Source organism: Alligator sinensis, unplaced genomic scaffold, assembly GCF_000455745.1.
Source record: "Alligator sinensis unplaced genomic scaffold, ASM45574v1 scaffold247_1, whole genome shotgun sequence".
NCBI classification, from domain to species: domain Eukaryota; kingdom Metazoa; phylum Chordata; order Crocodylia; family Alligatoridae; genus Alligator; species Alligator sinensis.
Genome location: NW_005842002.1, coordinates 2,212,796 through 2,229,492, shown reverse-complemented (window position 1 = coordinate 2,229,492; position 16,697 = coordinate 2,212,796). Strand labels below are relative to the sequence as shown.

At 41.9% G+C, this 16,697-nt stretch overlaps 1 protein-coding gene across 1 annotated transcript in view; it reads left to right on the top strand.

Annotated features, from left to right (window-relative positions):
• The first annotated feature begins 892 nt into the window (after positions 1–892).
• The window catches only part of GABRA2 (gamma-aminobutyric acid type A receptor alpha2 subunit), a 125,077-nt gene continuing 109,272 nt past the window's right edge, over positions 893–16,697 (top strand). Inside the window, exons 1-2 of the mRNA XM_006021739.3 lie at positions 893–963; positions 3,700–3,815. Coding sequence (XP_006021801.1) covers positions 893–963; positions 3,700–3,815 — 187 coding nt within the window. The remainder of the gene's footprint in view (positions 964–3,699; positions 3,816–16,697) is intronic.

The window sequence follows — 16,697 nt, the reverse complement described above, 5'->3', positions numbered from 1 at the left end:
GCCGCCGCCGCAGTCCCTCTCCTTAGCACCAAGTTTCTCCACCTTCAGCCTCCTCCAGACCGGCGCGAGGGAGGCATCCCCCTCGGCTCCCCCTCCCACGCCCCCACCTCCCCTTCACAACAACAAAAAAAAAGCCTTTGCATCTCCGAGCGCCTCCTGCTGCTCCCAGGTAGGCTCCCCCGCAGCGCTCCCCTCTTTCCGGGACGTGTGAGTGTCTTGGGGGTGCACAGGGCAGGATGCGGGGGCTCTTGCCTCAGCCCCCTCCCTGAACCTCAGGCAAGACGAGCCCCCGCAGCTCCAGCTCCTTTTATTCTGCAACTTTGCTCTGCCCTGGGGTTGCCGATCCCCTGCCTGGGATGCGATTTGGCTCTTCTGATTTGCTTTCCTTCTTCTGAGACAGCTGGCAAACGTGTGCAGCCTCTGGCAGCAGTTGAATGGCTCTGGTTCCCAGTCCTGTTACTGGTCCTTTGCAAATGGCATGATGCTTTTCTGTTTTTCTTTCTTTCTCACCCCCTTTGATTGCCATGTAATGAAAGGAGGAATAATTAACCTATCTATCTATCTATCTATCTATCTATCTATCTATCTATCTATTTTTTTGGTCTGGTTGGGGCCGTTCCTGTTCCAGAAGAGAGAAAGCGTCTGAGGCATCTGCTCACATGCCACTTTTGATTATGCCTTACATGTCTGTCCAAAGCAGGATGCTTGCAAAGGCTGGAGATCTAAGTTGCTAGTAGGGAAAAGTGCTGCAGAAAGCCAATGGTGTCCATTCTCCATTGAAGTGACACACATTTTTCATTTGGTTAAGTTGAAAGCGGTGGCAGAAGCTGGCTGTGAGCTCTGAGTGGCTTTGTATTTTTTCTTGCACCGTTAGGTATTGCAAAGGGCAGCTATGAAGAGGAGACTGACACTCTCCGAGATGCAGTTGGTTCTTCTCGTTTTATTGGTGTGGGAGCCAACAAGGTGAGAAGATTGCTTCTTATTGCTCTTCAACAGAAACATGTGTTATATTGAGACCTGTTTATTTCCCACAGATGGAAGGGGTTACTGAAGCTTTTTTTGTGATGTTTAAAAAAAATCTGCGTTGGGTGTTTCAATACCGTATTTCATGGTTTCCAGAGCAATTGCAGTGGTTGATCAACAATGTAAAGTTCATAGCTGGATTAAAATAATTTGCTGCAATTTTGAATTGACGTTTTTCATTCTAGCATTTGGAAGGAAAAATGCCATTCAATGCTTTCTTTTTACAATCTGAGTTGTAAAATGTTTTTTTTTCTTTTGTCAGTATACCTTATAAGCTAATCACATAAAGCAATGGTGCAGGTGAAGCAACAGAATCATAAAAAGAGCAGTAAGTTGTTGTGATGTCAAACAGCAGACCACAGCCTCTAAAATAATGTTGGCATTTTTGAGCATGGGCTTGTTTTTTGTTTTTTTTTGGCAGGGGGGGGTGGCCAATATAACAAGAATAAAAAATGATATTAAAGCTTGAAACCTCTAGGTGGAGATAGTACACAACTTCACAATCGCATATAATAAAACAATAGCCTGGTTTATTAATCAACTTTTCATATTGTATAGACATCTCCATGTCTAAGTGACAACATAATAGAAAGTAATTTTTTAACATGTAATTAGTTTATGTGAAGTCTACACTGCCTAAACATTCAGTTAATTGCAATTTGTAACTTCATTTTAGTTGTTTCAATTCTGACTGCAGTTGGTCTTCTGGCTAATATGATTTTCAGAATGATAGGCATCTCAGGTCACTTAATGTGAGTCTCATGTTGCTGAAAATCCCCGTACTTATTTTCTGCTGGATCTCACAGTGACCAGAATTAAATAATCTTTTAAAATGGGCTACCTATCTTACTTTACAACCAACTATGGTGCAGTGTTAGTTGAGTCACAGTGGGCCTTATCCTGCAATCCTTACTCATGTGAGTAATCCCACTGACGTCAACAAGAGTATGTGCGTAATTAAGGCCCTTTCAGGTGAATAAGAGTGGCAGGATTAGAGTTTACTGTAGTATAATGAACTAAAATGGGATTTTCAGTGGCATCTTGATTTTAAGACTCTTCTGATTTTGGAAAAAAAATTAAAATGGCAGAGATTTATACTACAAAAGTAGTGATTCTGTCTGCCTGCCTGCCTCTCAACACATGATAATCTTAAATAAGACTAAAAGCTCTGTGGAAATTCACGTTACATCTTAGTGTTTAGTTTGTAAATTAACTGACTGGTTGATTTATATGGAAAATATCTTAGAAAGCACTGATTGCAATAATTTACATGTAAATACTACATAATGTTGAATTTAGGGGCCAAAATAAAATTCTGCTTTTGTTATTTTTAAGATTGTTTCTGTTAAGAAAACAATGTGTCATCTGAAGATAGCTTGTGGTTTAGATAAGACAAAATATGGTCATTTTTATAGCATGATTGTTCATTTGGAATACCTTAATCAACTGTTACAAAATACAAGTATTCAAATAAAAAAAAGAACTCTATAGATTGTTACAAATGGAATACCTTAATCAACTGTTACAAAATACAAGTATTCAAATAAAAAAAAGAACCCTATAGATTGTTACAAATGGTGTAAACTGATAATGTATATAGTACATGTTATTTTACTGCCAGAATACTTTACGTTGCTATGAAATGAGAGGTTTGAATATCTTGTCCTTCACATAAATGATTGCTTAACATTTGACTTGTGACGTGACGGCTCTGTGTAGGAGGAGGTACCAAAAGCATGTAAAGCCATGATTTGACTTTTCCAGCCCAGGTAATTTTGTCAGTACCATTATTGGCTAGACAGTTGAATTGCATTTATTTGGAATTATTGGTGTTTCCCAAACAGGTCTGTCTTTCAGAAGTGAATTTTAAGACAATTTTGGATGATCCATAGACTTTCCTTGACAGGTTTCTTTGTGATCTGGAACTCTTACAAGGGACATCTGGATCTGGCAGAACATTAAAAAAAGAGAGATTTTTTTTTTTCCTAAATAAAAATTGTTTCCAAGTACCATGTTAAAACCACCAAATCTTTTAGGTACTTCACAGTTACCTTCTAGCATGCCAGCTGCTAATCATTTTCATTGTGCCACCTACTATGCATTGACATCAGAGGACTTCCTAAGCATGGTCGTTGGAGTTTTCCCTCACCTCAGTACTTCTGATCATGTACATTATATGACCATTGGGTGGAGGCATACCCACGATATCTATTCAAGAGATAGCGTATGCAGGGGTGAGGGAAGAGAGAAGAGTAGTCCAGCAGCTAGATAGAGAATGATCCAATCTGTAAGTGGTTTGAAGCACCATGATGTTGTTTTAGGTTTCTCTCCCTGAATAATCAATTTTTAACAAAGCTTTTAGGAAACAGTATTTAGTATGACAATAAAGACTCTTAGACATTTAAGTACTTCTGATCTGGAGGTATGATTCTTAGACTCACATGTTTACGAGCCATTGTTTTAATATGTAATTTGTGCATATTTATACATTGAAACTACAGAATTATTTCAGAATACACCAGAATTTATGTTTTATAAGAAAAAGGTGGCATGAATAGGAGCACATGGATAATCAGTGGGCAACAACTGAAAATTCAAAGCTAATCTATAAAAATTGCATATTGAATGTTTATAAAATATTTCTGTGAGATTGTAAAATGTAAAATGTCCATTTAGATCAGTGCTGGCTGACTCCCAGGAAGATGAAGCCAAGAACAATATTACCATCTTTACAAGAATTTTGGACAGACTTCTGGATGGTTATGATAATCGTCTTAGACCTGGATTAGGAGGTAATAAAAGATCAAACTTTGATTTTTTTCATAAAATCAGATCCTAATTTGCTTAACGTGTTGTTTAAACAATAGTAATCTCCCTTTACCATCCTTTTAAAACAATTTGTTACGTATTTTTAATAAATGGTTGATGAACCCATATTTTATCAGTTGACTGATACAGGTTTGCGGGAAATAAAATATACTAATTAAAGGCAAATATTCATATATTTCTCCTATTTTATTAAGGAACCCCTCCCTGAAAATTAGAGAACAAATTGGATGTGAACAAAATCTTCTTTTACATAGATTCCTATGTAATAGGTCATCAGTCCAGCATTTCTTTGTACACCCAAGACTCAAACAAATCTAGGGAATTTGGGGTGAACAAGGAAGTCAGGTTTGGTCACCTGAAATTTAATGAGGATATAATGTATATAGAATAATTTCATAGAATACTAGTATGTGTTTGGGTTGAGGCATGCATATTTAGTCCCATTGAAGTCAATGGGAATGTTGTGTTTTGAGTTCCAAGGGTCAAGGACTTGACTCTTGCTATTCATTTTATATATCATAGGTAGGGGAATTTAAATAATAGAGGTGCTGGAAGGACCACCTTGGGCTCCTATTTACTGGCTGTTGTGATTTTTTTTCAAAATATCTGCTTCAATTTGAATTTTAAAGCTGTATTCCAATAATGGAAAGCATCTGAGTGACCACTGGAAGGACCTTACTTTGATTACAAAAAGTGATGTTGTGCACAGAGTGCTGCATGTCATAGAGTGATGAAATATATTGTCCTTGATACTTTGTAGAGTTTTTTTTGGAAACTTGGTAATAATAATCCCACAGCTGAGCATTATAAAAAGTATCAAAAGGCAGGCATAGTATGGACAAGTGCAAACTGTCTGTAAACTACCCTTATTCCTGTTGATTTCAGAAGAATCAAACCCTAAGCTAGGGCCTGCTTTTGCCTCCAATGGAATGACTCCTTTTATTTCCATGGAAATTAGATAAGGCTCATCATTCCTAGTCAGTACTCTTCAGTACTGACCTGATATTCTACCCTGCTATTCCAGTTCAGAGAACGTTGGCTAGATTCTGACACAGCATGAAGTATGAGCTGGCACAAGATTATAAATTAATCTTGACCTGGAATACCTTTTCCTTTCCAGTCCTGGCCTCTTTTCAATAGAGACTTGTGAAATATTTCATGTTTAAAGGACTTTATATTTAGATGATTCATAAAATGAAAAATGTAGCACTGAATTTAAGTATGTGTATATTGATGACTGCATAGAAATTCCATTCCTCTGCAAAATATTCAATCCATTCTTAACAGTTTGGAGGCATTATGAATGGCATGTCGTGCAGATGATTTGTAGAAACGATTCAATATAATGTATAAAGTGTTCTATCATATTTCCCTCCCAAAGCAATGAAAGAGTATCTGCTTGTTTACAAACGGAGTCTGCTATCTAATGAGAACAAACCTATGTTGATTTGAACATGGAATGTTGTATTGGGAAATGTAGTATGAAACTTTTATATGTCAAAACATGAATTTTAAGAAATTAAATTTTTCTCTCGTCTGATGGATTTTCACTTTTAAAAAATGAGTGTATGTAAACATATTTGCGGAGAAGCCTGCCAATTTAATGGTGAACATGAAAATAAAAGGATTAGCATGCATTTGGCATTAGTGTGTACAGGAATCAACCCGTGCAGAATGTTTGTGAAATGAAAGCGTGTCATTCATCACATAATGACTCATGGTGCTTGTTCATGTTGGTCTGAAAAAATACTTTAATGGAGTGAAAAGATTTTTGGTAATTTTATCTAAGACCTATTTCATTTAGGTACAATAGACCTTGATTTTACTGTATAGTTCTGATTATCAGTCTATTTTTTCTCCCAATGGACTGTAAAAATCAAACTTGATTTATTCATGGGGTTGATCTATAATTTGGTCTTGACATTTGTACTTGCAGTATTTTTGTGCATGCAGTAAAAATACCACATCAGACAAGTTTTCAGTAGTTTTTATTTTAGCATTGAATATTCAGAGAAAAAGCTGTTTTTCCTAAAATTGAACATGAAAATGTGGGGTTGACTTATAGTTGGAAAAATCCAGGTGTGTGTGTGTGTGTGTGTGTGTGTGTGTATTATAGTTATGCAATTTGCAGTTTCATATTTCAACAATTGTATAACATTTTCTTCCTTTTTTATGACTGCTTAAAATGAAAAGTTGAAAATGATTGCTGTTAAAGTCTTTTAGAACCTGTTAACATTTACCTGTTGCATAGTTTAATTGTGTTTTCATGAAAGTGACTAGATTTTAAGTTTAGCTGGATGTTAATGTCAGCAGATATGTCTTTATTTTAAACTACTCTGGTTCAGATAAACTGTTCTCAGATAAACTGGTGTGTATCGGAACCAATTCCATTGAAATAATTAAACTACTTACATTTCTATAGCATGTCAGAACATACTGTTACACTATTATAAAAGGGATCAGAAGCTGATCTAATTCCCACATTAAGACAAAAAAATCAAAGGCCTGAGATGGATTCCTTTGTAGCCTTCAAGGAAAAGCCAGTGTACCAGTTCATTGTTTACCTGATATATATTTACAAAATTCTCTTTAAATTAAATTTTCTTTGCTATATGGGGAATTATACAGTTCGTTAAAATTTCTCTCTCCATTTTGATTGGTGGAAATGGTAGTGGTTAGCACAGTGTTTTAGGTAATCATAACTGTATCATGCAGCAGAAGGAAACTTTTCAGGTTATTTTAAAGAGTTTATATAATCTTTGCCTAAGTAAGACTTTTTTGAACACTTGTTCCCTAACATAGGGATAAGTGCAGAAATTTCTAATATTGAGTTTGGTGAAAAAATAGTGTATATGCTTATATGCCCCAAGGGGACAGGGCAGGGCAGCCTTTCATTGCGTTGATGTGAGACGGTTGTAAAACCAATGGTCGTGGCCACCAGAGACTCATCCTAACAACTGAAGTTATTTCATAGTGCACGGTCAGAGGCAATACCACCCTTCCCTGTGGCCTCGAAAGGGCACGGCTAGGGAAAAAGATGCATTGAACTGCCTCATGGGGCCCAATGCTGCTGTATAAATGAGGACATTTTCAGACTAGGGCCAAGTCTCAATGCCCAGGAATGGATGTATGGAAAGTGGGTTAAAGTTATGTTGTACTCCCTCTCTTTAGAGTCATTCTTTGGTTGGAGGGGATGATGTGGATCACAGTGCCACTTCTCAAGGATTTTATTTATTCTCATAATTCTTTGCAATCTTTCAAGAACATTATTCATTAAAGCCTTGCTTTAAAAGCAGATTTTATATGTTCTTGCTAATATTTTGCCTGAAATAGGACAGGCAAGTTTTGATCCAAACCTTGCAAACGATAGGAAATCCTGGAAAGTTATGTTTTATGAGTATTTTTAAAGGAAAGCATTTCACATAGAAAGCTTATTCTATACTTTCACTTTTAATAGCTTTAACAAAGTAGGGCCATATTATTCCACCTACTTTTTTAGGTGGAAGATTCCAGCTTTTAAAAGCTGTGGTAAGATTGATATATAAGTCTGCTTGAAACAGAAGGTGATAAAATGAACTTGTCTCACCCTATGCTTGACTCTTCTACCCTACAGACCAAGAGGATGAAAGGGAAAGTGGACAGAGAATGAGACAGTTTCATCTTTGAATTTAAATATCAACAATAACATTTAATTAACATACTTTGAAATCTTCAGGGTTTTTCTAAATCTTCAGAGTATTTCTAAAATGTTTAATATTTTTAGTCAGATTGCAACTCTTCCTCAGCACGCACTGCCTTGCCATGCAGCTCTAGTTTTTTAATCTAGTCTACCTTCCCCTAGCATTAAGCTAGAATTTAATAAATATTAAGTTAAATTAGAAAATGTGGACATAATTCTTGACAAAAGTATACTAGATTAGCAATAGTGACTGGAATTTTGGCCTCATGTTTTAAGACCAGATCCTCTGGTGGTACAAATTTATCCTAGCTCCATTGAAATCAATGCAGTATCCAGGTTTGTGATGCCACATACGGTGCTTGCCGCACATGCAAGTATTTCCCCGCACTGCTAATTTGCAGCATGGGGGGCTGGAGGGGTAGACAGCAAAAGATCCAGGTGTCAAAAAACCCCACACTTTAAAAAAGCAGGGTGGCACCTGTGGTGGCAGCTTGCAGCATTGGAAACCAGAGCCTGGCCAGCGAGCCATGCTCCAGCTGCCAGCCAGGCTTCATGCTGCTGGATTGCTGCAGCTGCAGCCCACGGAGGCCCTCAGGACCCCAGATAAGTCCTGTGGGGCCAGCCCAGGTCCCGGCCTCAGCCTCTCCTGTCCCACCTGTGGCAATGTGCGGTGTGCTGGAGCGCACGTGCACAGGCATTTCTCGGGGACAAGCAGCTGCTGTTTGTCCCCAAGGAAATGCATGTTACCACTCATGGGGATGCTCCCACTAGATCTACACTGATTTGCATGAGGTGAGAATCTGTCCTAGTAGTGTTATAGACCTCAAATAAGTGAATATTAAATGTCCTTATTTGGTTCCATATTGAAGAATTCATCTTAGCTGGATTTTGAATCTCAGAGCTAGATGGAGTAGTTCTGCCTCTTGAGTGAATGCAAACCCTCCATCAGCTTTCAATTACTGGTGAACTTTCAAGCATCCTGATACCAGAGGGTGGAGTTAGAGACATGGTGGAGTTATCCTGACATTGCAGTACTTGCATTGCTTTTTCATACTAGGATGCATTTATGCATCTGTTTACTTATTTATTTTACTAATAATTTCACACAGTTTCACAAAAGGGTTGTACACAGGAAATGAGGAAATGCGAGGCTTAATGTTGCTGCACAGAAGAGATTGAGCAGCAGTCACTATGGGTGTTTATAGACATGCTGCAGGAGGTGGGAGGGCTTTAATTAGCTCAGCTCCAAGAGCTGCATTAAGTAAAAGCACCCAGAGTATCATGTGTATCAGCGTCCTTGTGCTGAAAAGCGGCAGCGGGGTGCTTTGAACTAAAACCTATTGAATGAGCTTGAGTTCAAAGTGCTCCACTGCCATTTTTCAGCGTGGAGACACTGATACATGTGACACTGGAAGCTGCTGGAGTGCAGTAATTACCACACTCCAGCAGACTTGATTAATCGAGTCTGCTCTGACATACAGCATGTTGGAGCAGCCCGCCTATATGTGTATAGGAGCCCTATGAGCCTGATTCTTCCTTCACAGTCACTACAGGTTTATCTAATGAAAATATCCTTGATATAAGAAAGTAGAGAATCAGGATTTTTGATTAAAAGCTGCATGATGTGTCAGTTCAAATGTCAAGAAAGGGAAGGTATTTGCCTTTCAAGTCAGTTTTCTAAGTAGAAGTAGTGCCCAGATCTCTAGTTACTGGGAAACAACACCATCACCATATGCTGAAAAACAGGAAGGAATGTGTTTGGCATTTGAATTGTGTAAGCTACAGCAACACTTAAGTAATCCTGGGACTGTTGATGTAGCTCTTCGTTAGTGCTTTGTGAGTCTGAAACTGCTCCATATACATTTTGAGAAGCTTCATGGAATGCCCAAGGGCTGACTTTACAATGTTTGTGCACTAGGGGTTAGCTTCTGTTGTTGCTCTTGAACATGAGGAAGATGCAGTGTGTGATTGCTCCTTCAGTTCCCTACACAGCTGTGGGTATTGCCTCAATTCCTCCATATCAGAGTTAACTGGAAGGGGCTAGCTCAAGTAGTACTTGACTTTCCTGAAAAGAAGTACTGAGCGCATTCCATTTCTACTCTGGGGTAAATAATTGTAAGCTAGATCTACCCACAGAAGAACCAGCTGCAGTCTGTCCCTAATTCATTTGTTCCATCATATCAAGATAATGATATTTGTAGAATTGCAGGCTACAATTTTATACCTATAAGAAGCGCATATACTCTCTGGGACCCACAGCTGGGGACTAAGCGAGTTGATGAAGACCTTGCTGAACATATAACTAGTAGAGCAGGGACTTGAACAGTGGTCTTTTGGGTACCAGGCTAGTACTTTACCTTAAGGCCATCCTTCTTCCCTGTGCCCTGGTTAACACTGTAATGGAAGTCTGTGCAAACTCTGATTAATTTGTCTGTGAGCTGCATTGGATCTAATATATGTTGACAGAAGGCAGTCTTCATAAAATAGGAGGGAGATGGATTTAATTAGTTAGCCATGGCATGCAGATAGAGCAACAATACAAGAAGAGAGCACAATAGCTGTGAAGAGCCAGAAAAAATGAATAATTATGGAAGGAGAAAAGAAAAACAACTGTCAGCTATTAAGAAGCAACACTAGCAGAGGATGTGAGACTGACTGGGGAATTAAATAAAGTGTTATTGAAAGTTTTCTGTTTTAAAAGCAGTGAAAATATCAAATTGAACGTGAGCTGGCAGTGCAATGCCATAGCCAGCAGGGCCAGCACTACCCTGGCATGCATCAATCAGTGCATCTCCAGGAAAACCAAAGAAGTGATTCTGTTGCTTGTCATTGGTGAGACCTCAGCTGAAGTAGTATGTCCAGTTCTGGGTGCTGCACTTTAACAAGGATGTGGTAAAGCCTCAGAGAGTCCAGAGAAGGACCACGTGTATGATCAAAGACTTGCACAGCAAGGCATACAAGGAAAAGCTGAGGGATCTGGGACTCTTCAGCTTGAAAAAGAGAAGGCTGAGAGGGGACTTGGTAGCAGCTTACTGCTATATCAGGGGAGTACATCAAGGGCTTGGTGAACAGCTGTTCACCAGGACACCCTTGGGTAAAACTAGGGGTAATTGTCACAGACTCCTGGAAGACCATTTCAGGCTCAACATTAGCAAAAACTACATCACAACTAGGGTGTCCAGACTGTGGAATAAGGTCCCTCCCAGAGGTGATACAATCGTCTACCCTGGAAATCTTCAAGAGGAAACTGGACAGGCATCTTTCCTGCTAGGTGCAGGGGGCTGGACCCAATGATCTTCCAAGGTCTCTTCCAACCTTACAATCTATGAGTCTATGAAAAAAATTATTTTGCAATTATGCAAGTGGTAGAGGCAAAGCTTGCCAAACTTAAAATAAAACTAGGTAAATCACTGGTCAAAAGACATATGGGGTACTCTTGTGAGATTCTGTCAGCTGTGTTTTTACATACATTCAGAATTTTTTTCTGGTTTAGCTCTTGTATTTTGATACAATAGTAGAAATACCCATGGCCACGTCTAGGAAGAATTAGAAGGTGGCTGGTTTAACTATAATTGTATAAAGGTTTGATCAAGGAAACTTTTAGGCTAGTTTGGCTACATTCAATCCTACTTTCATTTTGAACATTCTTGTAAGTAACAATGACAGAATCATTTGCATGTCCAGCCAGTTTTGGTGATGCTGGACAAATGTCTCTCTTCAGGTTCAGCTCTAGTTTAGGTCATTTATAAATCAGTGAAAAAGAAAAAGCAGTGGCCTTACTAATAGTTTCATAGTTATTAGGGTTGGAAGGGACCTATTAGATCTTCGAGTCCAACCCCCTGCCCTGGGCAAGAAAGAGCACTGGGGTCAGATGACGCCAGCCAGGTGTCTGTCCAATCTCTTTTTGAATATTTCCAAGGAAGGGGATACCACCTCCTTGGAAGCCTATTCCATATTTTGGAGACCTTCACTGTAAAAAACTTTTTCCTGATGTCCAGCCTGCATTTGCTGTCTTTTAACTTGTATCCATTGTTTCTAGTTACCCCAACTGTCGCCCTGGTAAACATCATATCCCCCACTTCCTGCTGCCCCCCCCAATGAGTTTGTATGCGGCCACAAGATCACCTCTCAGCCTCCTCTTGTGCAGGCTAAAGAGGTTGAGGTCTCCCAGTCGGTCCACATAGGGTTTTTTCTGTTGGCCTGTAACCAGATGGGTGGCCCTCCTCTGAACCCTTTCCAGGTTATCCACATCCCTCCTGAAGTGCGGTGACCAAAACTGGACGCAGTACTCCAGCTGTGGCCTGACCAATGCCGCATAGAGGTCCCTTCCAGGCTATAGGAGTGTTGATGATTCTTGCTCCCCAGGTGCAACACATGACACTTATCCTTGTTAAACTGCATCCTATTCTGTTCCACCTACCTTCCCCGCCTGTCCAAATCCACTTGAATTTGCTCCTTGCCCTCTAATATGTTTACCTCCCCCCATAGTTTTGTGTCGTCAACAGACTTAGACAGGGTGCTTACTACTCCCTCATCCAAGTCACCAAAGAAAATATTGAATAGTACCAGTCCCAGGACAGAGCCCTGGGGGACTCCGCTGCCTACATTTCTCCAGGTAGAAACCAACCTGTCCACCACCACTCTCTGGGTGCGTTTCATAAGCCAATTTTCCATCCACCAGACTGTGTAATAATCTATATTGCAGTTTTTTATTTATAAGAATTGGGTGTGACACTGTGTCAAAGGCCTTTTTAAAGTCTAGGTAAACAACATCTACCTCTATTCCCTCATCCAAGCATTTTGTGACCCTGTCGTAAAATGAACTAGGTTGGTCAGGCAAGATCTGCCTGCTATGAACCCATGCTGATTGCCCTTTAATATTACTTTACCCACTGGTCCCCTGCAAATGTGTTCCTGAACTATTTTCTCAAAGGTCTTCCCAAGAATAGAGGTGAGGCTAACCAGCCTATAGTTACCTGGTTCCTCCTTCGTCTCCTCCTTGAAAATAGGGACCACAATGGCCCTTTCCAATCCTCTGGGACTTGTCCTGAGCGCCATGAGTGCTTGAACAGTTGTGCCAGCAGGTCTGCTATGACTTCAGCTAATTCCCTAAGTACCTTTAGGGTGAAGATCATCAGGGCCTGTTGACTTAAATACATTCAGCCCCTCCAGATGCCCCCTTACTAGGTCTGCATGAACCACTGGTGGGTTGGTATCTATCATGGGCTTGTCTAAAGTCCTAATGGGATGCGTATTTGTATTCATGTCCAGGAACATGGATGCAAAGAATTCATTTAGAATCTCTGCTTTAGCCATCCTATTTGTTACCAGTTATCCTTGTTCATCCTGAAGTGGTCCGAAGTTATCCTGCACTTTCTTTTTGCTGCCTATGTACTTAAAAAATGACTTCTTGTTATCCTTGACTTTTGTCACCAGCTTAAGCTCCATCTCCGCTTCGGCTCTCCTCACTGCTTCCTGCAGGCTCGAGCCAAGCAAGTGAACTCCTCCTTGGTGACTGCCCCCTGCTTCCACAGCCTATAGGCCTCTTTTTTCCTCACTAGGCTCTCCTGGATTTCCCTGCTCAGCCAAGAGGGTAAGCAGGGAAATATCCAAGGAATTCTGCTGGTGACATTTACCAGTGGGATCACTTACCATTTTCAAAGCCATGTAACCTATTCGCGACCCAATATAAAAGTAAGGTTGTAGTTACACATTCCAATTAGTATATGCTAACTCTAAGGAATGTTAAGCTGTGTTAAAGTTACCATGTGCTGTGAGCAGTCACATGTTAAGGGCTAATACCCTCTCTAACATGCACTGCTCTGACCTGTCCCTAAAAGGCTTGCAAGCCGAGGGGTGGCTAGGAGCTGCCAAGTCAGCTCAGTGTCTGCCCTGCTTCCTGGAGCAGTAAAGGTTCCAGGAATGGCCCTACAGCCTGGATCAGGCCTGCCAGTTGCTGCTGGATGGGATCAGGTTCTTGCTCACCTGCACACCACCCCCTGTAGCTCCACAGTATCTCTCCACTTATCTGTGGCTGTTGTTATTGTCCTGTAGGAGCAGGCAGGGAATGGGAAGTTGCCTACCACCATTGCTAGTCAGGACTGGGCAGGGGGTGAGGAGGTAAGGAGTGAGCTGTGATGGACCAGAGGGATGGGGTGAGGGAGAGTGAGTCACAAGGGATGGGGAAACAAAATGTGAGCCAGTGGGTTTAAGGAGGTGAGCTTGCAGGGACTGGGGTGGGTGGATTGATGAGCACTGGGGGTAGGGGTGAGCCTGGAATGGGAGTGGATGGAAAATGGGGGGGGTGGCTTTAGGGCTTCCTCAGTTGCTGGCTCTTCCTGCTGTCATGCTGGGGCAGGATAGAGTGTCTATCTTCAGAAGGCTGGGACTGGTACCTCTGGGGACATTGAAGGACTGTTCCCAACTTCCTGGCCTTGTGCATCAGTCTAATGTGACTGAAATGAGCTGCCCAAGACAAGCTAGAGAGAATCCCTGCTGGTAGAGGGCTATATCTGAGTTGCTCAGAGGGCACTTAGTTCCCGTCTTCCTGTCCTAATGTGTGGACACTCCTGTTTTAAGAGCCATTAACATGTATTTAAGGTAAGGTATAACAACTCCCATACTATATTCCATTTCCAGGTTGAATATTGCCAATGGAAAAGTGTTAGAGAAAATAGGAAGAAATCTTGTCAAAACCTTTACTTTACCTATAGAATAACAATATTTGCCTAATGCCACCAGAATTGAAAACAGCATTTTCCAAATATTTAAGCACATGCTAGGGAGTGGTCTATCTATATTTGATGGATGTTAATATTACCAAACTTAATTTTTTATGTGCATCTTTTTAAAAATAAACATATCTAAAATGTACAAGTCTGTTTTTTGTTTTTTTATAAAAGAATGTTCCACATTTGTTATGAGAAGTAATGATGAAAATAGACTTTATTGACTCTTTGCAGACAAGAAGGCTACTAGGATCCTAGATTACATTATGAGCATCTGTAAACAAGACCACAAAAATTCTAGTATGGTTCTGGGAGTATTCAATTTAGTGAAGATGCATCATTTTATATAGAAGTATATATTGTATAGAGGATATAACTATGCAGCTTATGCCCTGACTGAAGAGCTTAAACCAGGGGTTGGCAATTATTTCAGCTGGATGGCTGCTTAATGAGTTTTGGTGAGCTATTGAGGGCTTCATGGGTAACCCCACCCCTTGGCAGGTGCCCCATCCCTGGTCACCATTTTGGGACTGGAAGTCCTGCTCCTAACCACTGACATTTACCACTGGAAGTCCCTCCCTTTGCTCTGGAAGTACTCCGTTTGGTTGTATGTGGGGGGGGGAGGTTTGCCATCTTGGAACCAGAAAAAAAACAAATCATATACTAAAAATCAAACATCTACTATAACATATTTTAATTTTATTTAAAAAAATATTTTTGTCCTAATTTATGTGCGTTTGTGTTTAGTGTGTGTATAGAGGTGATTGCATAATAGCTCAAAAATACTCCTGTGTATTGTCTGTGGGGTGTGTATGTGGGGTTTGTGAAGTGGTGTGGCAGTGTGTGTGGTGGGGTGGGGTAGGGGATGTTGCAGGGTGTGGGAGTGTGTATATGTTGTGGGGTTGTGGGAGCAGGGTGTGGGTGTGTAGGGTTTGTGGGGTCTGAGGGAGGGAGGAGGGGAGTGAGGGCCTCCGCACACAGTCCCTGCCATGGTGCACAGCCTCTGCCCCCGGTGGCAGCAGCAGCAGCAGCAGGCAGCTGGTCTGCTCAGGCACAGCTGCCTGGCAGTGCATAGCTCCAACCAGTTTCAGAAGTTACATGTGGCAGCACGGAGTGGAGCTAGGCTGGCCCCCCTCTATTGCGCGGGACTCCCTGTACTTCATGTATGGCTCCTGGCACTCGTATACCATTGGGGGAAGCCCTGCGCGATGGAGCTGGCTTCCTTCCCCACCCCCTGCTGCCATCTGCAGCTGCCAGGACTCTGCCAGAAGTGACGGGGAGCCCTGCCACCTGCTTCCTTCACAGTCCTGGGACCTGCACATGGGGCCAGGGAGCAGGCCCAGACCATTGGCTACATTGCACGGGGCTTCCCCCTCATGGCACAAGAATGCCAGGAAGCACACATGAGCATCATGCAATAGAAGCGGGCCATCCTAGCTCCTCTCTTTGCTGCCACATGCAGCTTGTGGACCTAGCTGGATTTGTGTGCCACTGAGCAGCTGCACTTGCATGAGCCACAGGCACCCTGAGGTCCCTGCCTGCTGCTGCCAGTGGGGGCTTTGCACCATGGAGGTGAGTGTGTTGGGGTGGGGGGGGTTCCCACATGTCCCCCACCCTCCTTCATAGCCCACAAATCCCACACACTGATACACACACCCTGACCACCTGAGGTCTGTGCTCCAACTGCCCTCCTGGGTGCGGGTCCCAGGCTCTGAGCTTTGTGCTTCTGCCAGCCCCACACCCTGCTGCCTGTTGCTGCTTCCCTACCTGGTGTCTGGAGTGAGCACTGTAGCAGGGACATTAGGAGGAGCCGCTGGAGGCTAAGGAAGCCAAGCAGGTTCCCCCGAAGCTGCAGCAGTGGCATCAGCAGCCCTCCCAGAAGCTGTGCGTGCTGGCTGTGGGCCATAATTCAAGGATGGTGTTTGGAAAATGGCCTCAGTTGTGTGTTGAGTGGGGCACTGAGTAGTGACACCAACCCAGACACGCTCGGGGATGCCAAGTGTGAGAGAGGAAAAAAGTGGGACAAGTAGTAGGTGAAGAAAATTCATAAATTTACTTACAAACCAACAAGATGATTAATGAGTTGAATACTATTTACAGTGGCAGGTAGACACAGACGACATGGTACAGGTAGAAAAACGAACAACTGATGGGTAGCGGCGAGTAACAAGCAAGGTGTAATCGTGAAGGTCGACTGCAGCCGAAAATACTATCAGTACAGGTATGATGCCTAGTTGGGCAACACACAGGGTGTTCCGGATAGCGCGTGGTCTAGCTATAAGCTGTGGTAGCCTATGCTAGGAATCTAGCTAGAGGCCTAGGGGTCTATCTAGACAAGACAGGTGATCAGACTGTCTTCCTGAGCTCGGGAGCGTCTGGGGACCTCGCACCGAGGCGCGCAGCCCCCTTTATAGACTCCCTAGCCCATCAGGGTCCCC